Source organism: Pleurodeles waltl, chromosome 7 (assembly GCF_031143425.1).
Source record: "Pleurodeles waltl isolate 20211129_DDA chromosome 7, aPleWal1.hap1.20221129, whole genome shotgun sequence".
NCBI classification, from domain to species: Eukaryota; Metazoa; Chordata; class Amphibia; order Caudata; family Salamandridae; genus Pleurodeles; species Pleurodeles waltl.
In genome coordinates this window covers 1,533,869,908-1,533,896,604 of record NC_090446.1, presented here as the reverse complement: position 1 = coordinate 1,533,896,604, position 26,697 = coordinate 1,533,869,908, and the positions used below count along the sequence as shown (strand labels likewise).

Sequence of the window (26,697 nt, the reverse complement as noted above, 5' to 3'; positions counted from 1 at the left end):
AAACAAGGAGGAGTCACTGACCAGTCAGGACAGCCCCTAAGGTGTCCTGAGCTGAAGTGACTCTAACTTTTAGAGATCCTCCATCTTGCAGATGGAGGATTCCCCCAATAGGGTTAGGATTGTGACCCCCTCCCCTTGGGAGGAGGCACAAAAAGGGTGTACCCACCCTCAGGGCTAGTAGCCATTGGCTACTAACCCCCCAGACCTAAACACGCCCTTAAATTTAGTATTTAAGGGCTACCCTGAACCCTAGAAAATTAGATTCCTGCAACTACAAGAAGAAGGACTGCCTAGCTGAAAACCCCTGCAGAGGAAGACCAGAAGACGACAACTGCCTTGGCTCCAGAAACTCACCGGCCTGTCTCCTGCCTTCCAAAGATCCTGCTCCAGCGACGCCTTCCAAAGGGACCAGCGACCTCGACATCCTCTGAGGACTGCCCCTGCTTCGAAAAGACAAGAAACTCCCGAGGACAGCGGACCTGCTCCAAGAAAGGCTGCAACTTTGTTTCCAGCAGCCTTGAAAGAACCCTGCAAGCTCCCCGCAAGAAGCGTGAGACTTGCAACACTGCACCCGGCGACCCCGACTCGGCTGGTGGAGATCCGACACCTCAGGAGGGACCCCAGGACTACTCTGATACTGTGAGTACCAAAACCTGTCCCCCCTGAGCCCCCACAGCGCCGCCTGCAGAGGGAATCCCGAGGCTTCCCCTGACCGCGACTCTTTGAACCTAAAGTCCCGACGCCTGGGAGAGACCCTGCACCCGCAGCCCCCAGGACCTGAAGGACCGGACTTTCACTGGAGAAGTGACCCCCAGGAGTCCCTCTCCCTTGTCCAAGTGGAGGTTTCCCCGAGGAATCCCCCCCTTGCCTGCCTGCAGCGCTGAAGAGATCCCGAGATCTCTCATAGACTAACATTGCGAACCCGACGCTTGTTTCTACACTGCACCCGGCCGCCCCCGCGCCGCTGAGGGTGAAATTTCTGTGTGGGCTTGTGTCCCCCCCGGTGCCCTACAAAACCCCCCTGGTCTGCCCTCCGAAGACGCGGGTACTTACCTGCAAGCAGACCGGAACCGGGGCACCCCCTTCTCTCCATTCTAGCCTATGTGTTTTGGGCACCACTTTGAACTCTGCACCTGACCGGCCCTGAGCTGCTGGTGTGGTGACTTTGGGGTTGCTCTGAACCCCCAACGGTGGGCTACCTTGGACCAAGAACTAAGCCCTGTAAGTGCCTTACTTACCTGGTGAACCTAACAAATACTTACCTCCCCTAGGAACTGTGAAAATTGCACTAAGTGTCCACTTTTAAAACAGCTATTTGTGAATAACTTGAAAAGTATACATGCAATTTTGATGATTTGAAGTTCCTAAAGTACTTACCTGCAATACCTTTCGAATGAGATATTACATGTAGAATTTGAACCTGTGGTTCTTAAAATAAACTAAGAAAAGATATTTTTCTATATAAAAACCTATTGGCTGGATTTGTCTCTGAGTGTGTGTACCTCATTTATTGTCTATGTGTATGTACAACAAATGCTTAACACTACTCCTTGGATAAGCCTACTGCTCGACCACACTACCACAAAATAGAGCATTAGTATTATCTATTTTTACCACTATTTTACCTCTAAGGGGAACCCTTGGACTCTGTGCATGCTATTCCTTACTTTGAAATAGCACATACAGAGCCAACTTCCTACATTGGTGGATCAGCGGTGGGGTACAAGACTTTGCATTTGCTGGACTACTCAGCCAATACCTGATCACACGACAAATTCCAAAATTGTCATTAGAAATTCATTTTTGCAATTTGAAATTTTTCTAAATTCTTAAAAGTCCTGCTAGGGCCTTGTGTGTTAAGTCCCTGTTTAGCATTGTCTTTTAGAGTTTAAAAGTTTGTAAAAGTTTGAATTAGATTCTAGAACCAGTTGTAGATTCTTAAAAAGTATTCCAACTTTTAGAAGCAAAATGTCTAGCACAGATGTGACTGTGGTGGAACTCGACACCACACCTTACCTCCATCTTAAGATGAGGGAGCTAAGGTCACTCTGTAAAATAAAGAAAATAACAATGGGCCCCAAACCTACCAAAATACAGCTCCAGGAGCTTTTGGCAGAGTTTGAAAAGGCCAACCCCTCTGAGGGTGGCAACTCAGAGGAAGAGGATAGTGACTTGGAGGACAATTCCCCCCTACCAATCCTATCTAGGGAGAACAGGGTCCCTCAAACCCTGACTCCAAAAATAATAGTCAGAGATGCTGGTTCCCTCACAGGAGAGACCAACACCTCTGAAATCACTGAGGATAGCCACAGTGAAGAGGACATCCAGTTAGCCAGGATGGCCAAAAGATTGGCTTTGGAAAGACAGATCCTAGCCATAGAGAGGGAAAGACAAGAGATGGGCCTAGGACCCATCGATGGTGGCAGCAACTTAAATAGGGTCAGAGATTCTCCTGACATGTTGAAAATCCCTAAAGGGATTGTAACTAAATATGAAGATGGTGATGACATCACCAAATGGTTCACAGCTTTTGAGAGGGCTTGTGTAACCAGAAAAGTGAACAGATCTCACTGGGGTGCTCTCCTTTGGGAAATGTTCACAGGAAAGTGTAGGGATAGACTCCTCACACTCTCTGGAAAAGATGCAGAATCTTATGACCTCATGAAGGGTACCCTGATTGAGGGCTTTGGATTCTCCACTGAGGAGTATAGAATTAGATTCAGGGGGGCTCAAAAATCCTCGAGCCAGACCTGGGTTGATTTTGTAGACTACTCAGTAAAGACACTGGATGGTTGGTTAACTGGAAATGAAGTGTGTGACTATGTTGGGCTTTATAATTTGTTTATGAAAGAACACATTTTAAGTAACTGCTTCAATGCAAAGTTGCATCAGTATCTGGTAGACCTAGGTCCAATTTCTCCCCAAGAATTGGGAAAGAAGGCAGACCACTGGGTCAAGACTAGGGTAACCAAAACTTCCACTGGGGGTGACCAAAAGAAAGGGGTTACAAAAACTCCCCAGTAGAAAGTGGGTGACACTAGAAACAAAGAAAAAGAGTCCTCAGTAGGCCCCCAAAAACCAGAACAGGTGGGTGGGCCCCAAGACACAACCCAAAACAAAGGTGGGTACCAGGGTAAGAACTGGGATGCCACTAAGGCATGGTGCCACAACTGTAAACAGTCTGGGCACCACACCAAGGACACTTCTTGTCCCAAAAACAAACCCCAGAACAAAATTCCAGGGGTAACCAGTGTAGCCATGGGAGATGACTCCTCAGATGAGGAGGTCTTCCTAGCCTTCAACTGGAAACAGGGCCCAACAGGTGAGTTGGAGATTCCAGAGGGAAGTAGACACTTCCACCACCTACTGGTGAATGGAATCCCAACCACTGCCCTGAGAGACACTTGTGCCAGTCACACTATTGTGCATGACAGGCTGGTGCTCTCAAACCAGTACATCCCAGGTGAGACTGCCAGGGTAAGAGTTAGCCTAGACAGGGTCACTAAGAGGCCTGTGGCTTTAGTGCCCATAGAAGTGGGTGGCACTCTTAGCTGGAGAAGGGTAGTAGTCAGTACAGACCTCCCCCTTGATTGTCTCCTTGGAAATGACTACCCAGAGGTTAGTCAGAGCCCAAGAGAGAAACTGGTCCAGTGCCAGTCCTCTCCCAAGGATTCTGGAAGTCCTGCCTCTGCAGTAAATGCAAGTAGGCCCCAGAAGAAGAAGAAAAGAAAACAGAGTAGGAAGGGTGGACAACCTTTAGCCAAGGTTACAGCAAGCCAAGGAGATTCTGCTCCAGTAGGGGAGAACTCCAAAAATGGCCCTGATAAAGTCCAACCTGACCCACAAGAAGTCCTGGCTAGTCAGGCAACTGTTAAACCTGAGTGGGTGGCTCCTCAGCTAACAGAAGAAAGAGTGGAAGAAGGGTGTTTACTACAAGATGTGGTAACCCCCCACTCCAATACAGCAGACAGGCAACCTGAACCCAAAGAAGCCTGTAACTTAGCCCCTTCCCTTTTAGGTGAAGAGCTAAAGGTGTGGTTCTGGGCACTGACAGCTGTCAGTGGCCTCTGCTGGGTGTTAGCCTTTATGGCTGCACTATCCTTAGCATGGTGGTCTGACCCCATGCCAAATAGCAAGTTAGGCCCCCTGACCCTATTGGTCATGGTGGGGTTACTCCAGCTCTGGGTAACCTCTCTGGGTAAGCTAGGGGTAACCCTGGCCAAGATAAGATTAGCAGAGGTGGATACCTCTAAACCCAAAATAAAAAGAATGGGTGGAGACATTGAAGAGGCAGACAAGAGGCAATTCAGACTAGGTCCTATCACTGTGGAAGTGGGTCAGTTCCCCAAAGGGAATGACCTGAACAGAAGGATGTAAGGCAGAGTAGGCCCTGCAACTAACCAGCCTATTTCTCCTACTCTTCCTCGCCTGACAGACTAGGAAGACTCTCCCAGCTTGGGCTGAGTCTCCTGGCCTGTGGGCTGGGGGGGGCTTGTGTAAAGAAATGTCTCCCTGTTGCAGTTACCCCCCACTTTTTGCCTGATACTGATGCTGACTTGACTGAGAAGAGTGCTGGGACCCTGCTAACCAGGCCCCAGCACCAGTGTTCCTTCACCTAAAATGTACCATTGTATCCACAATTGGCAGACCCTGGCATCCAGATAAGTCCCTTGTAACTGGTACTTCTAGTACCAAGGGCCCTGATGCCAAGGAAGGTCTCTAAGGGCTGCAGCATGTCTTATGCCACCCTGGAGACCTCTCACTCAGCACAGACACACTGCTTGCCAGCTTGTGTGTGCTAGTGAGGACAAAACGAGTAAGTCGACATGGCACTCCCCTCAGGGTGCCATGCCAGCCTCTCACTGCCTATGCAGTATAGGTAAGACACCCCTCTAGCAGGCCTTACAGCCCTAAGGCAGGGTGCACTATACCATAGGTGAGGGTACCAGTGCATGAGCATGGTACCCCTACAGTGTCTAAACAAAACCTTAGACATTGTAAGTGCAGGGTAGCCATAAGAGTATATGGTCTGGGAGTTTGTCAAACACGAACTCCACAGCACCATAATGGCTACACTGAAAACTGGGAAGTTTGGTATCAAACTTCTCAGCACAATAAATGCACACTGATGCCAGTGTACATTTTATTGTAAAATACACCACAGAGGGCACCTTAGAGGTGCCCCCTGAAACTTAACCGACTATCTGTGTAGGCTGACTAGTTTTAGCAGCCTGCCACAAACGGAGACATGTTGCTGGCCCCATGGGGAGAGTGCCTTTGTCACTCTGAGGCCAGTAACAAAGCCTGCACTGGGTGGAGATGCTAACACCTCCCCCAGGCAGGAATTGTCACACCTGGCGGTGAGCCTCAAAGGCTCCCCTCCTTTGTGCCAACCCAGCAGGACACTCCAGCTAGTGGAGTTGCCCGCCCCCTCCGGCCAGGCCCCACTTTTGGCGGCAAGGCCGGAGAAAATAATGAGAAAAACAAGGAGGAGTCACTGACCAGTCAGGACAGCCCCTAAGGTGTCCTGAGCTGAAGTGACTCTAACTTTTAGAGATCCTCCATCTTGCAGATGGAGGATTCCCCCAATAGGGTTAGGATTGTGACCCCCTCCCCTTGGGAGGAGGCACAAAAAGGGTGTACCCACCCTCAGGGCTAGTAGCCATTGGCTACTAACCCCCCAGACCTAAACACGCCCTTAAATTTAGTATTTAAGGGCTACCCTGAACCCTAGAAAATTAGATTCCTGCAACTACAAGAAGAAGGACTGCCTAGCTGAAAACCCCTGCAGAGGAAGACCAGAAGACGACAACTGCCTTGGCTCCAGAAACTCACCGGCCTGTCTCCTGCCTTCCAAAGATCCTGCTCCAGCGACGCCTTCCAAAGGGACCAGCGACCTCGACATCCTCTGAGGACTGCCCCTGCTTCGAAAAGACAAGAAACTCCCGAGGACAGCGGACCTGCTCCAAGAAAGGCTGCAACTTTGTTTCCAGCAGCCTTGAAAGAACCCTGCAAGCTCCCCGCAAGAAGCGTGAGACTTGCAACACTGCACCCGGCGACCCCGACTCGGCTGGTGGAGATCCGACACCTCAGGAGGGACCCCAGGACTACTCTGATACTGTGAGTACCAAAACCTGTCCCCCCTGAGCCCCCACAGCGCCGCCTGCAGAGGGAATCCCGAGGCTTCCCCTGACCGCGACTCTTTGAACCTAAAGTCCCGACGCCTGGGAGAGACCCTGCACCCGCAGCCCCCAGGACCTGAAGGACCGGACTTTCACTGGAGAAGTGACCCCCAGGAGTCCCTCTCCCTTGTCCAAGTGGAGGTTTCCCCGAGGAATCCCCCCCTTGCCTGCCTGCAGCGCTGAAGAGATCCCGAGATCTCTCATAGACTAACATTGCGAACCCGACGCTTGTTTCTACACTGCACCCGGCCGCCCCCGCGCCGCTGAGGGTGAAATTTCTGTGTGGGCTTGTGTCCCCCCCGGTGCCCTACAAAACCCCCCTGGTCTGCCCTCCGAAGACGCGGGTACTTACCTGCAAGCAGACCGGAACCGGGGCACCCCCTTCTCTCCATTCTAGCCTATGTGTTTTGGGCACCACTTTGAACTCTGCACCTGACCGGCCCTGAGCTGCTGGTGTGGTGACTTTGGGGTTGCTCTGAACCCCCAACGGTGGGCTACCTTGGACCAAGAACTAAGCCCTGTAAGTGCCTTACTTACCTGGTGAACCTAACAAATACTTACCTCCCCTAGGAACTGTGAAAATTGCACTAAGTGTCCACTTTTAAAACAGCTATTTGTGAATAACTTGAAAAGTATACATGCAATTTTGATGATTTGAAGTTCCTAAAGTACTTACCTGCAATACCTTTCGAATTAGATATTACATGTAGAATTTGAACCTGTGGTTCTTAAAATAAACTAAGAAAATATATTTTTCTATATAAAAACCTATTGGCTGGATTTGTCTCTGAGTGTGTGTACCTCATTTATTGTCTATGTGTATGTACAACAAATGCTTAACACTACTCCTTGGATAAGCCTACTGCTCGACCACACTACCACAAAATAGAGCATTAGTATTATCTATTTTTACCACTATTTTACCTCTAAGGGGAACCCTTGGACTCTGTGCATGCTATTCCTTACTTTGAAATAGCACATACAGAGCCAACTTCCTACAGAGTCCTTTAGCACAGCTTATCTTGATGATATTGCTGTCTTTAGCTCCACCTGGCAGGATCACCTGGTCCACCTGAAGAAGGTTTTGAAGGCTCTGCAATCTGCAGGCCTCTCTATCAAGGCATCCAAATGCCAGATAGGGCAGGGAACTGTGGTTTACTTGGGCCACCTTGTAGGTGGAGGCCAAGTTCAGCCACTCCAACCCAAGATCCAGACTATTCTGGACTGGGTAGCTCCAAAAACCCAGACTCAAGTCAGGGCATTCCTTGGCTTGACTGGGTATTACAGGAGGTTTGTGAAGGGATATGGATCCATTGTGACAGCCCTCACTGAACTCACCTCCAAGAAAATGCCCAAGAAAGTGAACTGGACTGTGGAATGCCAACAGGCCTTTGACACCCTGAAACAAGCAATGTGCTCAGCACCAGTTCTAAAAGCTCCAGATTATTCTAAGCAGTTCATTGTGCAGACTGATGCCTCTGAACATGGGATAGGGGCAGTTTTGTCCCAAACAAATGATGATGGCCTTGACCAGCCTGTTGCTTTCATTAGCAGGAGGTTACTCCCCAGGGAGCAGCGTTGGAGTGCCATTGAGAGGGAGGCCTTTGCTGTGGTTTGGTCCCTGAAGAAGCTGAGACCATACCTCTTTGGGACTCACTTCCTAGTTCAAACTGACCACAGACCTCTCAAATGGCTGATGCAAATGAAAGGTGAAAATCCTAAACTGTTGAGGTGGTCCATCTCCCTACAGGGAATGGACTTTATAGGGGAACACAGACCTGGGACTGCCCATGCCAATGCAGATGGCCTTTCCAGGTTCTTCCACTTAGAAAATGAAGACTCTCTTGGGAAAGGTTAGTCTCATCCTCTTTCGTTTGGGGGGGGGTTGTGTAAGGAAATGCCTCCTTGGCATGGTTGCCCCCTGACTTTTTGCCTTTGCTGATGCTATGTTTACAATTGAAAGTGTGCTGAGGCCTGCTAACCAGGCCCCAGCACCAGTGTTCTTTCCCTAACCTGTACTTTTGTATCCACAATTGGCAGACCCTGGCATCCAGATAAGTCCCTTGTAACTGGTACTTCTAGTACCAAGGGCCCTGATGCCAAGGAAGGTCTCTAAGGGCTGCAGCATGTCTTATGCCACCCTGGAGACCTCTCACTCAGCACAGACACACTGCTTGCCAGCTTGTGTGTGCTAGTGAGGACAAAACGAGTAAGTCGACATGGCACTCCCCTCAGGGTGCCATGCCAGCCTCTCACTGCCTATGCAGTATAGGTAAGACACCCCTCTAGCAGGCCTTACAGCCCTAAGGCAGGGTGCACTATACCATAGGTGAGGGTACCAGTGCATGAGCATGGTACCCCTACAGTGTCTAAACAAAACCTTAGACATTGTAAGTGCAGGGTAGCCATAAGAGTATATGGTCTGGGAGTCTGTCAAACACGAACTCCACAGCACCATAATGGCTACACTGAAAACTGGGAAGTTTGGTATCAAACTTCTCAGCACAATAAATGCACACTGATGCCAGTGTACATTTTATTGTAAAATACACCACAGAGGGCACCTTAGAGGTGCCCCCTGAAACTTAACCGACTGTCTGTGTAGGCTGACTAGTTCCAGCAGCCTGCCACACCAGAGACATGTTGCTGGCCCCATGGGGAGAGTGCCTTTGTCACTCTGAGGCCAGTAACAAAGCCTGAACTGGGTGGAGATGCTAACACCTCCCCCAGGCAGGAGCTGTGACACCTGGCGGTGAGCCTCAAAGGCTCACCCCTTTGTCACAGCCCAGCAGGGCACTCCAGCTTAGTGGAGTTGCCCGCCCCCTCCGGCCACGGCCCCCACTTTTGGCGGCAAGGCTGGAGGGAACAAAGAAAGCAACAAGGAGGAGTCACTGGCCAGTCAGGACAGCCCCTAAGGTGTCCTGAGCTGAAGTGACTAACTTTTAGAAATCCTCCATCTTGCAGATGGAGGATTCCCCCAATAGGGTTAGGATTGTGACCCCCTCCCCTTGGGAGGAGGCACAAAGAGGGTGTACCCACCCTCAGGGCTAGTAGCCATTGGCTACTAACCCCCCAGACCTAAACACGCCCTTAAATTTAGTATTTAAGGGCTACCCTGAACCCTAGAAAATCAGATTCCTGCAACTACAAGAAGAAGGACTGCCTAGCTGAAAACCCCTGCAGAGGAAGACCAGAAGACGACAACTGCCTTGGCTCCAGAAACTCACCGGCCTGTCTCCTGCCTTCCAAAGATCCTGCTCCAGCGACGCCTTCCAAAGGGACCAGCGACCTCAACATCCTCTGAGGACTGCCCCTGCTTCGAAAAGACAAGAAACTCCCGAGGACAGCGGACCTGCTCCAAGAAAGGCTGCAACTTTGTTTCCAGCAGCCGTGAAAGAACCCTGCAAGCTCCCCGCAAGAAGCGTGAGACTTGCAACACTGCACCCGGCGACCCCGACTCGGCTGGTGGAGATCCGACACCTCAGGAGGGACCCCAGGACTACTCTGATACTGTGAGTACCAAAACCTGTCCCCCCTGAGCCCCCACAGCGCCGCCTGCAGAGGGAATCCCGAGGCTTCCCCTGACCGCGACTCTTTGAATCCAAAGTCCCGACGCCTGGGAGAGACCCTGCACCCGCAGCCCCCAGGACCTGAAGGACCGGACTTTCACTGGAGAAGTGACCCCCAGGAGTCCCTCTCCCTTGCCCAAGTGGAGGTTTCCCCGAGGAACCCCCCCCTTGCCTGCCTGCAGCGCTGAAGAGATCCCGAGATCTCTCATAGACTAACATTGCGAACCCGACGCCTGTTTCTACACTGCACCCGGCCGCCCCCGCGCTGCTGAGGGTGAAATTTCTGTGTGGACTTGTGTCCCCCCCCGGTGCCCTACAAAACCCCCCTGGTCTGCCCTCCGAATACGCGGGTACTTACCTGCAAGCAGACCGGAACCGGGGCACCCCCTTCTCTCCATTCTAGCCTATGTGTTTTGGGCACCACTTTGAACTCTGCACCTGACCGGCCCTGAGCTGCTGGTGTGGTGACTTTGGGGTTGCTCTGAACCCCCAACGGTGGGCTACCTTGGACCAAGAACTGAACCCTGTAAGTGTCTTACTTACCTGGTAAAACTAACCAAAACTTACCTCCCCTAGGAACTGTGAAAATTGCACTAAGTGTTCACTTTTAAAACAGCTATTTGTCAATAACTTGAAAAGTATACATGCAATTTGGATGATTTAAAGTTCCTAAAGTACTTACCTGCAATACCTTTCGAATGAGATATTACATGTAGCATTTGAACCTGTGGTTCTTAAAATAAACTAAGAAAATATATTTTTCTATACAAAAACCTATTGGCTGGATTTGTCTCTGAGTGTGTGTACCTCATTTATTGTCTATGTGTATGTACAACAAATGCTTAACACTACTCCTTGGATAAGCCTACTGCTCGACCACACTACCACAAAATAGAGCATTAGTATTATCTATTTTTACCACTATTTTACCTCTAAGGGGAACCCTTGGACTCTGTGCATGCTATTCCTTACTTTGAAATAGCACATACAGAGCCAACTTCCTACACCCGGTTTCTAGGGAATTGTCCCCCTCTGTACTGGCCCCGAAAGCCTCCCCTTTGGTACTGTCCCTGGTAGGTAGGCGGTGTTGATTGTGAGGTGCTGGCTTGTGTGGCTTGACCCCGAAACCCCCCTCTGAAGGGTGTTCTGCGAAATGTGCCAAAAGGGCCTCTGCCCTGCGGGGAATAGAGTGCGCCCATGGCCTTGGCTGTGTCAGTGTCCTTTTTCAATTTCTCAATTGCCGTGTCCACATCGGGTCCAAACAATTGTTGTTCGTTGAACGGCATATTGAGCACTGCCTGTTGTATCTCGGGTTTAAACCCGGATGTGCGCAACCATGCGTGCCGTCTTATGGTTACCGCGGTATTTATTGTTCTTGCAGCTGTATCCGCTGCATCCATAGAGGAGCGTATTTGGTTATTAGAGATATTTTGTCCCTCCTCAACTACTTGTTTTGCCCGTTTCTGTAATTCTTTGGGTAGATGCTCGATGAGATGCTGCATCTCATCCCAAATGGGCTCTGTCATATCGCGCTAGGAGCGCCTGAGAGTTCGCGATGCGCCACTGGTTTGCAGCTTGTACAGCAACCCTTTTTCCAGCTGCGTCGAACTTGCGGCTCTCTTTGTCCGGAGGTGGTGCCTCGCCTGATGTGTGCGAGTTGGCTCTCTTGCGAGCTGCCCCTACTACAACTGAATCTGGTGGCAGTTGTGATGTGATAAAAGCAGGGTCCGTGGGCGGTGCTTTATATTTTTTCTCCACCCGTGGAGTTATCGCTCTGCTTTTGACAGGATCTTTAAAGATCTGTTTTGCGTGCCTTAGCATTCCCGGGAGCATAGGCAGGCTTTGATAGGTGCTATGGGTGGAGGAGAGGGTGTTGAAAAGGAAGTCATCCTCGACAGGTTCTGAGTGTAACGACACGTTATGGAACTCTGCTGCCCTACCTACCACCTGTGCATACGCTGTGCTGTCCTCAGGTGGTGAGGGCTTGGTAGGGTACGACTCAGGACTATTGTCTGATACTGGGGCGTCATATAGGTCCCAAGCGTCCTGGTCATCTTGGCTCATGGTGGTATGAGCTGGTGAATGTGACGGAGTCTGTGCCGGTGATGTATGAGTTACAGGTGGAGGAGAGGGTGGTGGAGTTACTTTCTTCACCACTTTTGCTGGTGGTGTTTGTTCTTGAGTTTGGAACTCGAGTCTCCTTTTCCTCCTGATTGGGGGAAGAGTGCTGATCTTCCCTGTCTCACTCTGTATGAAGATCCGCTTCTGGGTGTGGTCTACGTCAGTGATTTGTAACTCTTCTTCAAATCTGTGTTTGCGCATTTGAGAGGACAGTGATTGTTCCTCTGAATACGAGCTGGCAGTCGGTTCGGTTGCAGGGCGTTTTGGCACCGAAACTGTGTCTTTGCTTGTTTTCGGCTCCGAGGAGAATTTTCTCTTTTTTGTAGTCGAGCTTTCTCGGCGTCGATCATCCTCGGTGCCGCTGTCTCTGCGTCGAGCAGCTTCGGTTCCGCTGTCTCGGCGTCGACCCTTTTCGGCAGCACTTTCTCGGTCCCGAGATTGCTGCGTGCCTGTGTCTCGACCAGAGTCGGACGATCTCGGCACCAGTTCGCCCTTTTTCGGTGCCGATGGACGGTCACCTATTTTATGGGTTGAGCCATGGCCTGTTGGCAGTGGCGTCCCCTGGGCCTTGTCTGTTTTCCCGTGTGGTGTTTGTTTCGACGTCTTACTCACGGTTTCTTCGACGTCGAACTCCTCCGAGTCCGATTCATGGATGGAGAAGGCTTCCTCTTCTTCTCCTTGTTCCTCGAACCCTCGTTGTCCTGTCGGCGTGGACGCCATTTACAATCTTCTGGCTCTTCGTCACGGAGCGTCTTTCGGGACCGAAACGCACGACAGGCCTCACACGTTTCTTCCTTGTGCTCGGGCGACAGGCACAAGTTACAGACCAAATGTTGGTCTGTATATGGATATTTACTGTGGTATTTAGGACAGAATCGGAACGGGGTCCGTTCCATCGGTGTCGATGTTACACGCGGTCGGGCCGACCAGGCCCCGACGGGGGGGTCGAAGTTACCCCGAAGGGCTACCGGAGCTCTTCACGATTCGGTGTCGATTCTATCTAACCCGATACCGAACGAAACAATACCGACGTAGTTTTCCGAAGTTATGACTATCTTTCCGTCCCGAAACCCGGAGCGAAAAGGAACACGTCTGAACCCGATGGCGGAAAAAAAACAATCTAAGATGGAGTCGACGCCCATGCGCAATGGAAACAAAGGAGGAGGAGTCCCTCGGTCTCGTGACTCGAAAAGACTTCTTCGAAGAAAAACAACTTGTAACACTCCGACCCAACACCAGACTGCGGACTGTGCACAGCATGTGTATCTGCAGCTACACATGCCACCGAACATTTAGTTTCATTTGTGATTGCCAAATGTTCTTTCTGTGACCAAATTATTTGTTTCTGACAATACACTGAGGGGTTACTATTTTGAGGAAGCCTAATAGAATGCCATGTTGGTCTGGGTTGCAGTCAAGTGTAGGAAAGCGCCCCTTATGGACATGGTCATACTCAGTCTTTGCTCACTGGTACTGAGGTTTTTCGACTGAGGTGCCCTGGGTCCCTGCTAAACAGGTCCCCAGTAGTGCACCTCCCTAAACAAAGTGAAAGGTCTAAATTGTACACACTCGGCACACACTCTAGTACCTCTGTAAGCCCCTAGCAAATGGTACCCCTGGTACCTATGGCCTGGATACTAGACAAGGTCCAGAAGGGCGCAAGCATCTATTCTGCCACCTCAAGGGCCCCCCCCTTACAAATTGCACACAGCCTGCATGTCATGGTGCAAGCCATGAGCGAAAACCCGACATGGCACACAGATTGTGTTCCATGCCCCAGTCATTGCATCTAATATATGTAAGTCCCCCTAAGGCAGGGTACATTATATCTGATGTGAGGTAATTTCTGCATAAGCACATATGCCCCTGTTATGTGTAGTTCAAATACTTAGACATTGCAAGGAACAAAGAAGCCATCTTAAGGTATGTACTGAACACTGGTCAACACGTTTTACCTAGCCACAAAATTGCTTCACTGAAACCTATGGTGTTTGATATCAAACACCTTGTCTTAAAAATCCACTCTGATGCCAGTACTGGATTTATTATGACATGCACATAGAGGGCACTTTAGAGGTGCACTCTAAAACCTACTAGTCCTCTGGTGCGCTGGCTGACTGGTATTGACCAGCCTGCCACCACAGACATGTTTCTGACCCCCTGGAGGTGACAGCCCACGCTCTCAGAGGCCAGAAACAATGTCTGCTCCGGAGGAAGATGTTATTACCCCCTCCAGCAGGATGGCTAGTGATTCTGCATACCAAGGACAGGGACTTCAAAGTCCCTGCTGCCTTTGATATACAACTCCAGCTCCCCCAGACCTGGGAGATGCCACCCCCTGCCTTGAGGCCCATTTGCACCAGAACAGGTGGCAAATTACTTATGCAGTAGGCATGTTGCAGTACCAGGCTAGTCACACGCCGAAGGTGGGCTGCCTCATGTGCTCTATGAAGGAAGGGTTCCACCTTCTTGTTGTAGGTGGAATTGGAAATTCTGGGATAGGCTTGTGCTCACTCGCCATGGGAAGTGGTCATATAAGGGGTGCGGTCGCCACAGGGGTAAATAGTCCATTGGCTACTACCCTACACACCCATAAACCCCCTTAACCCGAGTATTTAGGTGGCCCCCTGAAACCAGGAACTTAGATTCACTTGACTACAAAGAGACAAGGGAGGAGGAAGAGCCGAAAACACAAAAACTGTGGACTAGCTGAGGACCTGGCACAAAACCCGGACTGCCTGCTCCTGTCCCAACAATTGTAAAGACCTGACTCGTCCTGCAGCTGTGATCCAGCCCAGAGTCTTGGAGGACTGGCAGCACTTTGCACCCCAGTTAGCATCTCCCTTGTAGTGGAGGAGCCACTTCCCTTCACCCACAAGCACCAACCTCGACTGTTCAGTTCTCCATTTTGCTGAACATCGGGTCCACCGAGGGCGCATCCCACCAGTAAGAGTGTCCAGGAGTGCAGCCCTGTTGACCTAGCCTGCCTTCGAGATGGTGAGTCTGCCCACAGCCTCCCTACACCAATACTTGGAGTACCCCAGCCATTTGCAAGCACCAAGACTTGTTTAGTGCCCAGGCCGATCATCAACACCGCCAAGATGAACTACTGACGAGGGACGTCAGCATGACCAAGGCCAGCATCGAGAGTGCCCTGCTGTCGTGTTTTACCCCACTCACCAGGTCGATCAAAAAGTGAAAGCCTGTAACGCCAGTGACCTGCTGGACCAAATACCACTGCACCCGAGCCCCACAGCCTGAGTCTGAGCAAATCGACTCTACCATCTGGCCCCAGATACCCTTGAGAACCAAGCCCTCCTTTGAGTTTGCCTGGACTGGTCACCCAGTCCCCAAGTGCAGCCCTTACAGCTCCCATTGACTTCAACATGTAGCGTCCAAAGCTACCACCGCTAGGAGCACCTCCGCACCCAGACACACCAAGTCAGGTAATCAGAATCCTAACATGCTTTAGGGCACTAAGGCCTACTGTAGGGGTGACTTACATATATTATGTGCAGTGACCCCGGCATCGCACACAGTGAGTGCACCATGTCGTACATGATTTGCACCATGACATGCAGTTGGCAGTGGCAGTCTGTATACAATTTGTAGTGGGGTCCCTTAGGGTGGCATAGTGCATGCTGCAGCCTTTAGGGACCATCTTTAGTACCTATGCCTTAAGTACCAGGTGTACCATTTGCTAGGAACTTACAGGGGTGCTAAAGTGTGTGCCAGTTGTACACAATTAGTTTACCTTGTTTTAGGCAAAGAGCATTGGCACTGGGGAACTGGTTAGCAGGAACGCAGTGCACCTCGAGTCGAAAAACATCAGTACCATTGGCAAAAAGGTGGGGTGACTATGTCAAAAAGGTTATTTTCCTATAGAAAACACAAGCACTTTAGCACTGGTTAGAGTCATAAAGGCCAACAAAAACAGGTCCAGAAAACAGGAGAGGTGAAGGCAGAAAGGCTGGGGGTGGCACTGCAGAGAGTTCCATGTAGAACACAATATATGACTGCATTTAGGAAATGGGATTAATTGGGCCTGTGTTTCATTTGAGAAAAGTCAGTCACATTGTGCTAAATTGGGTTCCAAAGGCACCAAGAGCAGATAGAGCTGTGTTCAGGGTGTGTGGACATGATGTTTAAAAGGCATCTGGGATAAAATCTATACATTCAGTGGCTGGCCATGTAGTGGTAGTAGGGCTGTGGACTTTTAAAAACAAACAGTCAAGAGCAGATTACCCCATTTATTTCAACACCACAATTTTGGCAAATCAATACAACTACACACCACAATATTGCACATCCCATTAAAGATGTATTTCTGTTGATAGTATGTCTAGCAAGTAATTGTCTCCCTGAGCCCAAAATTACAACTTTAACACAATTTGCAACATTAGGATAATTTATAGCAAGAAGATAGGCTAAGGGTTAATCACTGAAAAAAGGCAAACTTTCCAAATTTGTGTTTATCTAACTGAATTTATTCAAGTAAATTTCAATTAAAATTGCACTCCTTTACTTGGTGTTACGCTTAACATTAAGATCTGGGTTAGGAGTAAGATAACGGTGCAGGTAGAGGTAAAGATGTGCCACTGTCAATGTACGTAAAGTGATGTACACGCGTGTAATAGTATTGCTATGTAATGTTATGTCGCTGCCCCTAGACATTGATGTGCCGGCTCATATCCAACACTATGGTGAGAAGTATCTGATCTTGCAGTCTTAGTTGATGGTTAGAGTGAATCCGACCAGAAAAGGAGGCGGCCACGGGAATGTCCGACACACAATATAACCAAACAACTTCTTAAACAAAATCGGACATACAGGTTAATTGCTTGTGTCCAGCATGTAATGCCAATCAAAAGCCTGTGGAGTAGCCCAAGTTGCAGTCTTTAAGAGGCGATGAAAATAGGTATTTTGAAAGTAAAACATTAATACGCTGACCTTGCTCTCACCACCAAGCCTTTGGGAGCTGGAAGACCCCTAAAGCCACTAATGCAGTGATTCTCAACCCTTTGACTTCAGTGGACCTCCACTTTATAGTCACTGGAACCCAAGGACCCCCCACCGAATCATTATTGGAATCCGAAGACGCCCCTCACCACCACCACCACCACCACCGAGCTGTTAACGGAAGGCAGGGACCCCGGCCAAAACATTGTTGATGATTTAAATCACAAAACAATACAATTTTATTTTTTACTGAAACAAGCATTCATCAAACAAATACACAAATTATAACACTTTAATTTGCAAACAGATATATAAAGTTAAAAAATGAAATGTTTAAGTTTGATAGGAGGGGTGAAACTTTTCTAAATTTAACTGAAGCCACACATCGTCTTATACCATATCCTGCTGGATGCACCTGCGCTGCTCCCACAAATCAATCCAATTTTAAGTTTCTTGACATTTACAGTACATTTTAAAATGTTCAATTGTACATTTAGCCATTTGATTTATATACAGTTTAGTAATCTGGTAATATTAATTTTCTAAGCAGCGGCAGACCCTCTGAATAAGTTGGGAACCACTGCGCTAATGGGCTATCGAAGCCTTCATCCACATTTTTATACGTCCACGTGTGAGGATACAAGTGACTAAGATATGAGTCAACCCACCTAATGTGACACTGTTTCCCTGGCTGGTTCTATCAAGTCGTAATCAGGACCGCAGAGTGGCTACTGAGCGGACCGATGTACACGAAGACTGAACAACGCACAGTGAGAGGATACAGTTATCAAATTCAAAACAACTAAACAAGGAATAACTCCCTCCGATATGTTTGTTTCCAATGGGTTGTATTGTGCAAAGGACCACTAATTGGCAAAGAAAACATAAGACTGCTTTGTGTGCTGAACCTTGCAGGGAGGAAAATAAAGGGAAGCGCTAGTATAGCCTATCGGCAGCGAGACAGGTTTTACACAACAGCGCAGACACTAGACGAGTGCAGCTGGAAGAAATGGGATGGCTAACGAGTTTAACGAGGAGGGAATACACTTGCAAATGACATAAGTACCAGATAATATGTGAGATCCATTTCTTAAGTAAACAAATTCATTTTGACCCGTTTTTTGGCTGACTGCAAAGATGTTCATGAAACACGTACTGCAGAAAACGCGGACTGCTCCAGAAATACTTGAGCAAGTGGGTCAAGAGACCATTCCACACAAATCCCGTTGAAGGTTGCGCCACAGAATGACTTACCTGTTGGTGGTGTGCCTGTCTGGTGGCCGGCTTTCCAGCTCTCAGTCTCGACGTTATACTCCAGCAGCTGGTTATTGAGGCCATTCTCTGGAGAATATCCACCAATTAGGAGCAGCGAGGCCCCTCTGCGCTGGGTCAGCGTGTGTCCAGCAACCGCAGGAAGCAGTGGGACCTTCAGGAAGAGAGAACTTGTAAACAACTGCATAGATCTTTAGATGCTTTGTCAGTAGCGGAGTGAGGTGAGGTGCTCTAATGTGGGAGAGTGAGCAGAAACACAAGATGCACTAGGCCCAGACAACAGAGAGCCACACACACACACACACGAGTTCTAAACGCATCTGAAGCAAATGACATGCTTTAGAAGACAACGTAGCTGATGAAACAGACAATATAATACAATTGGAGGAGCACCAACAACAACTTCAAAAAAGTAGAATCATCCAAGCAGGTCTCTTCCAACATAGCCTTTATTTTCTTCTTACAATGAAAAGCAGCCAACGCGTTTCATTCACCAAAAGTGAACTTCCTCAGGGTAACGATGATTTGTACTAGTAAGGAACGTTGCAATCTTCACATACATCTGCTTCATAAATTTCGGCTGAGTAAATTCAGTCACAATGTCACTTTGTAACAAGTTTAATAACTCCACTTTCCAAAGCAACTTCAATCTAGATCGCCACGATAAGCCCCCTCGTAAACCTTCCTTCCGGTCACTCAGTAAAGCACCATGCAACAGACAAATGGGTACAGATTGCGACAACTTACCATCGGACAGCACCAGACCAGTGCCCATTCATTCACACACAGACTTAAGCCTCAGACTTACAGCTGAATCAGAGCAACGCACAAGACAAAAAAATGCAGCAAGCACACCTATGTGCATCTGTACATGATACACAGCGGGCCAGACAACAGAACATAGGGCCAGGTCTGTGCCACTAGCAGCTCAAGCACAGTGCAGAAGAAATGAGACACTGGAAGTTGCAATGACGCCAACTCACCGTCTCCTGCTTCCACTGGAGGGTGGTCAGGTTTAGCACCCAGAAGTCGTTGGTGACGCTGGCGTTCGTCAGTCCTCCCAGCACATACATGGCATTGCGCGAAGAGATGTAGGCGGCAGCATGGAAATAACGAGGGCTAGGACCAGGTCCACCATCTTCTGTGCCAGCTAGCATCTGTGTCCAGCGGCGCTCAGGAATTGAATACCTGACAAGTGGGAGTAACAGCATGACCAGGGTGCACTCAACACAGTGACTGAATTAAACATTCAGTGCATCTTGAGATTCCTCATGATGGAGCCTGGAGTAACTTTAAAAGTATGCCTTCAACAATTTAATTCCCTTCCATTCCTACTGGTTGGACTCCTGCTGAGTGCCGCACCAAAAGAACGCATTTTGTCCTCAACCAATCTTCTGATCGACTCACTGTCACTAGTAAACCTCACCCACATCTACATTAGGAACCATCCTCCAGAAAAGTCATCTTCTAAAAGACTGGGGCAGTCTGAAGTTACTGTGCAGCATTGCTGACATTTAAGACTTGGCTGCCGGTATTGGAGCACTCCAAAAAACGAGGTTCAACCAGGACCCCCCCTATCTGTACATTCACATATAGACTCACCATAGTCTTAGTGAAGTAAATATTTTCTAAATGAAGCAACTAAATCAACATTTGGCACATGAAGATGGGATCTTAAAAACATGGGAACCTGCAGTCTCCAATTTCCTTATTATACTGGACTTTTGACATCCCTAGTTGTCTGTGATAAAGAACTGACATAGCCAACAAACTGTAATAGCTTATTAAAGTTGAGATCTGATGTCACAATGTCAGCTGCTCGAGCCGGCAGCCAAGAGGAAAGGCAGGTCACAGAGCATAATTAAAGTTGCACTTCAAAAAACTGAAACAAAAGGTTGCTTTTCATTCTTCTGTTTTTCTAGATCAACAGTGATAACCCGAAGAACAATTTAATTAGTTTCAGTAACTATCTTTCTGGTTGATACTCTAACTGAAGACACCTCAGCTTTAAAATATCCCCAGGAGCCAGACCGGAGCTGGGAGATTTGAGCAGCATTGCTTCAGAGTGCCATACGGTGGCGTCATTAGGCTTTGCGCTGACCTCGTTATGCCCCGAAGTGACAATGGAGCTGCATATAAGCGCCACCCCTGCGTATCCATGTCAGTTTCTTTCTCGACTCTGTCCACACCCTGAAATGCAAAGCTCAACAATAATCAAGAAGCAGTGTGCAGATTTCTAACCTGGGACCTTTTTAGATAAAAAAAAGAGACCATTCCACAAACAGGTGGAAGGAGGATGGTGAGGAATCTGTGGGTAGACAGACTATCCACCAGAAAGAGTGTTACCCAAGAAAGTAACTGTGAATGGTTCATACCAAAAGTCCCGTAGGACCATGCAGGTGAAATGCCCATCCATTGGACTTGGCTGTCAAGGCAGTAGTGTTTCATGAATGCGTGTACCAACAACACCACAGTCTGACAGATGTAAAGGACAAGCATCCTGAATTGACAGGGTGTAATGAAATTTGTGTTTTGACCACTGACTCCATGTTGCACTTAGCCTAGCAGCAAACCGTCACATTGTTGACCACCAACTTCATTTTGCCTATTGAAATATTTTAGCATTAGCCACTGCTACGTTAAAATCTGCAAGTATTTTTCCATGATACAATGTGCTTCTTGCTCATGTTTTTATTCTGCATGTTTGTATGTTCTTTCTCACCAAGGGCTTAGGCTGATAAGAATGTACTAGGACGGCAGGGAACGGTTTTGTTTTGATACAGGGCACCTTGGGATTTTGGCCAATTCCCAACGTGTTCTTTTCAAAACTGACCTAAAGTAACCAGCATTGTTTTTAATAATAAACTTATGGAGTTCTGGAATTCTCCTCTCTTGTTAATTCAAAGTCTATAAAAGGCAGAGACCAGATGGACTGGGGGGTGACTCAGATCTTGGTCATGCTCAGGACGCTGAAGTGGGTCATCCTTCCCGTGAAGATAATTTATCTCTCTCTCTCCACTATTGATTCTGGGATCTGGCAGTCTGATGCTGATATGGACGGAGATGACGCAGATTACCCATGCCTCCTGGTGATGCATTTATAATTCATTGTTTGCTTTGCTTTGTAATATAAATACATATATTTGCTTTGCTGTGTATATTGCAGTGGAGAATCATTTGTTTTCATTTCATTGCTGTCACCATTTTTAAGCATGTGCTTTTAGCATGCTAATCTCCTCTACGAACCTTGCAGAGTAAATTAATAAATGTCTTCTTTAGACTACGAAGCACATTCCAGAGATTTTTGTCAGTGCATGAGTGTTTCATCTCGGTCATTAGTGAAGCAAAACATTTTGGCGTAGGTCGAACAGTCTAAAGGGAGGCTGGAGGTTGAAACTGTACGATTTAAAAGCGAAAATATGTTTGGGAGAGTGTCAAAGGAAGCATTGCAAACTGTTTCTAAAAATGCATGTGAGATTAAAATGCCTTATGATGCCTTGGCAAATGTGTTTTCTTGTTTATCAGGACTTTCTAAATTTTGAGATGGGTGCTTGGATAAAACAGAATTATTAACTGTTCAAACATGTTTTAAAATGGTGCTTTTTAAACGGAACGATGACACTTTTGTTCTTGACAGGAGGGGTTGGATACTTTTGTCTGCTTACAGAAAAATGCAAGAGAAGTGTAAACAATTAAAAGATGAGAAACACCAATTTCAGAAACAACTTGATGACACAATAAGTGCTGTAACTATGCTGTCTTGTCAGAATAAGTTATTACAGGATAAGGCTGATATCTACTGAGCCATCACAGGGAAAGCTGATTTTTCACATTCCAGTAAGGAAGACGTTAAAAAAAGGTAGGGGCCAGTGTGAGCTACATGAGCAGAACGTAGTTCATGCTCAGCCAATATTTAGATGAAGAAATACAGAGTAGCCCACAGATTTTGGCAGGAGTTAAAATTCATTCTTTGAAAGACTACACCCAGCAAGAAGCTAAGCATGTTAAAGATCTATTCACGGAGCGTTTGCAGAATAAAATGTGGATCATTAATTCAGACAAGACACAGGGACCATCTCAAAATGTGAAGTTTCTAGGAATTCAGTGGAATCTAGGACATAGAGAGATGTTGCTACAGGCAAAACAAAAGATTTTGGAGTTTGCTACTCCCCGCACTAAGCAAGAGACACAGTGATTCATGGGATTGTTTGATTTTTGGAGACGGCATGAACCTCATCTGAGTAAAATCTTCACCCTTTGGTACAAAGTGACCAGTAAAAAAACATAACTTTGAATGGGGTGAAGAGCGGCAGTGTGCTTTTGATTTGGCAAAAGAAGCAAACAATTAGACTTGTGGACAGTGCAGGAAGGAGACCCTGTGTTGCATGTAACTATCCAGGGACAATATTTAGATTGGAGCAGGTGGCAAAAGCAGAGAAGAACATGAGTGTCCCTGGGGTTCTGGACTAAAAAAGTATCAGATGGAATTCTGAAAAACTGGAGAGAGAGCATTTAAATGAAGCCCTCCAGGTTCTGAATAACAGACCATTATAAAATGCTGAAAGTCCCCTGATACAACCACATGTGGCCACCAACACCATTGTGTACTGGGAAATACAAATTGGAGCTTCAGCTCCATACAGATCCAAACCAGAAACTGCAGGTCTTGACCTACATGCTTATAGAATTGTCCAACTGGTCATACTTCCAGTGTATGGAGGATTGGTGAGGAAGGGGACTGCCCCAGTCCTTCTAACAGTATTTGGAGAAGGAGGTTTTGGTTCAACTGAGAAACCTGGTGCTAAAGTGTGGGTGGAATCCCCAAAATGGCCCTCCAGAGCCTGCAGAAATTATAGACCACGGAAAATGGGAGCACATTTCAGCTGACATATGTTATTTGCAAGAAATCTCATACTTGTTTCTTTTACAGATCGGACTACGACTTGCCTCTGACCATGAGTGTGCTGTGTGGTCTCCCTTCGGGCGTGTGGGGCCAGGAGGGACAGCACCCCCAACCTGAACGATCAATCATGTTGCGCAATACCCTTGCTGCTTTTGAAGGGCAATACCTATAGATTCATTTGGCGCTAATTGTGCAAAGTCCTACATGGGAATAAGGCAGAGTACCATGGATGTCCTATCAACCTGTGTGATTGAAACTCAAATGGAACAAACAACATGGCTTGTTATCACCTGGTGACTGCTGCCAGTCACATTAAACATGTTTAAGTTGCCAGTTGGCGGACGATTCTCGTTTGGGAACCTCACTTTTACCTACATTCCTGCAAACGTTACAGGTGGACTGTGTACCTTTACATGATTAGGACTCATGATGCTTCCATCTAACTCTACACAGACTCGTTATTCTAGAGACACTATTCAATTAAGTGAAGACTGTGATTCAATTACTATCCCAATCAGAATTTATAAGCTTACGTTTTTCTATTGTAGGTGTGCCTGGTTAAACTGAGGACCCTCTCTGGATCCCCCTCATGGGTAGAGTCCACCAGGTCCTGGGCAGCGCCGTTTTTTGCTAACCGCGAGCTTTGTGTGTGCCAGGGCTTGTTGGCAGACTCCGGCAACGAAACCCTGACTGCAATCCTCCATCTGGCGTGGGACATCACTTACACCCTCCAGGAATCCAACTTCATCTTCTTGGGTGCAGTGCTGACTTTTCTTCTTAACCAGTGGTTCTCCTTTTGCACCTTCATCAAGGTTAGCAGGGGCTCCTGCTCTTCCTGGACTCTTCTGTGCTTCAAGGTCTTGGTCCCCTTCTTCCACAGGTCTTTTTGTCCAGGAATCCACTGTTGGTGTCTGGCAGTCTCTTCTGGGTTTTGCATAATAATCTTCTCATTTGTGTGTGTTCTGGGAAAGTTACTGTGATTTACTCCTGCTTTCCTATGGTATTATCACCTTATACCAGGTCCAGGTATCCCATATTAGTGAGGTGTAGGCAGTGTCTAGGAAGCCAGGGCTCTCTAGAGGTACCTATGGATAAGCAGCCAAGACTTATCTAGGAGAGATGCAAAGCTTATGCAATTTCACTGTAGTCACACAGCACTTACACACATGAAAGGACCACACAGTGTTACAAAAATAAAGGTACTTTATTTTAGAGACACAAATATTAAAACACTAGATAGGCAATACTCCAATAAAAGGTAAGTAAACACACTATTGTATGTACAGTAGCAATCAGAAATTGGCATTAAAGCAACAGAAAGCATTAAAAAGCAATAGGCAATATTGAAGGCCTGGGGGGGAACCAAACTATATACTAAGAAAGTGGAGTGATAAAGTCGGGTCCCCACCCAAGGAAGTGGAATCTGTAGAGGAGAACTGGAGGAACCAGGAAACACAAAAGGTAAGTACCAGAGTGCCCTCCAGCGACCAGGAGAACAGAGGTAAGTAACTGGTTCTCCCCAAACTCACCAGAAGGATTTCAGAGACGGATATTGCATTACCCAGACAAGACTGCAAGCAACCAAAGGTGGATCCTGGAAGAGGAAGACCTGGAAAAGAAGGGGACCAAGTCCAGTTCATGTTGGAGTGTCTTGTGGTGGTAGGAGTCACTACCCACCATCTGTGGATGCAGGAGTTGGTCGACAGTGAGACGAAGATGGTCAGCAATGCAGCACTGGAGCAGATGAAGAGTTCCTGGGTGATGCAGTCAACGTCCCATGCCGGAATAAGAACTGCAGTCAGTCGGTGGTGTGGAAAAACGACCAACAAGCCTTGGCAAAAGCAAATGTTGCAGTTGGTGGAAAAGTGGAGCTGCTGGGGACCAGCAAGATCCAGCGGGACTCAACACACAGGGGGAGTTCCAGGCGACCCTCAGCTGTGCAGAAAGTCCAAAGAAGAAGAGGCAGCCCCCACAGAAGACCCACAGGCAAGGAGCCCAGCAGTCGCAGAGAGGCCCATGCAGCACACCTGAGGAGAGGTCCCACATCGCAGGAGAAGCATGCAGAGGGCTGTGTGTGGCAGGGAAGAGTGCTGGGGGCTAGAGCTACAGAGAGCCTGAAGATCCCTTGGAGGAGATGCCACCAAGCCTTGGTAGCTGCAAGAGATGTGGTGCACGGGGGTACTGCCTGTGGGATGGCAAGGGCTTACCTTCACCAAAGTTGGACAGCTGGCAGAGAGAACCAAGGGGACCACTCCAGACCACCACCTGTGAAGCAAGAGCCACGCAACTCAGGATGACAGGAGATCCACGCAGCCCGTCATCATTGCAGTTGGTGCCTGTGGATGCAGGGAATGGACTCCTTTTCTCCAAAGGAGATTCCTTCTTGTGCAGACTGAAGACTTGCCGCCCCCAGAGGATGCACAGCTGAGGAAATGTTGCAGTTGCTGGAAGGAGCCGGAGAAACAATGTTGCAGAGCAGTCTTGTCACTGTAGCTGCAGATTGTAGGTTCCTGTGGAGTCCAGTTGCGGTTCCAGTGGCCAGAAGTTGAAGTAAACATTGCAGAGGATTCCTGCTGTAATTGTGCACATCGGATCTGAGAACCCACCCAAGAGGGAGACCCTGGAAGGGGGACTGGTCACCCAGCAAGGTGACCACCTATCAGGAGGGGGCTGTGATGTCACGTCTGACCTGGCCACTTCGATGCTCCCAGAGGCCTCTGTCCACCTTTGAGTCAAGATGACAGAATCTAGGAGTCATCTGGAGGAGTTCTGGGCACCACCCCTGGGGTGGTGATGGACAAGGGAGTGTTTACTCCCCTTTCCATTGTCCACTTTTGCACCAGAGCAGGGACTGGAGGACTGAACTGGTGCAGACTGGTTTATGCAAGGAGGGCACCAAATGTGCCCTTCAAAGCATACCAGTGGCTTGGGGAGGATACCCCTCCCAAGACATATAATACCTATTCCCAAAAGGAGAGGGACTTTTACCCACCCCCTCCCTCCCAAAGGAAATCATTTGTTCTGCCTTCCTGGGCTTGAGCTAGTCAAGAAGCAGCTGGGCAGAAGCCTGTCTGAGGGGTGGCATCAGCGTGGGCTGCCCGGAAAACCCCAGAAGGCTGGTAGGAGCAATGCTGGGGGTCCTCTAAGGAGCCCCCAGAGTGCATGCAATCATACAACCAATACTGGTAAAAGTATTGGGGTAAACAGCCTACCAAACCCATGGCCAGCCATACTACCGGAAGCCACTGACTGCTCACCTGTACACGCTCCCAAGGACACCCTCCCGCAAAGACATTCCTCCGAACATCCAGAGGGTGGAATCTGGCCCCTCCACCATGGTGTGCCCCAGGCGGTGCAGAAAGCGGCTGGCGGTGTCCTGAAAATGAAGAACAGATGTGAAGCAGCAGCAGCAGACCGAGAGATGCAGAGATATTTAATGCAGCTAACTTAATCCCACTAACTTCCTGCCCCCCGTATGTGCTTCATCACCTCTTCTCCCTGAACCACTTGAATGCCTTGCCCTGCTCTCTCCCCGAAGGACAGGTATTGTCCCTCCTCTGACCAAATTCTCCTACTCTCACCTCCAAAAACCTAACTCTTGCTTTCTCTGATCTTCAGCCCTTGCAATTCTGTACATTTTACCTCAAAGCTCTGACCTCAGTTACACACTTCCGATCCCTCACTGCTCTCC

General features: G+C 48.3%; 1 protein-coding gene across 1 annotated transcript in view; it reads right to left on the bottom strand.

The window, feature by feature from the left end:
• Positions 1-26,697, bottom strand: part of MEGF8 (multiple EGF like domains 8) — a 338,669-nt gene that overhangs the window by 92,767 nt on the left and 219,205 nt on the right. Inside the window, exons 28-30 of the mRNA XM_069201403.1 lie at positions 26,264-26,382; positions 19,087-19,291; positions 18,086-18,257 (exon numbers count right to left, since the gene is read on the bottom strand). Of these exons, the coding sequence (XP_069057504.1) occupies positions 18,086-18,257; positions 19,087-19,291; positions 26,264-26,382 (496 nt within the window). The remainder of the gene's footprint in view (positions 1-18,085; positions 18,258-19,086; positions 19,292-26,263; positions 26,383-26,697) is intronic.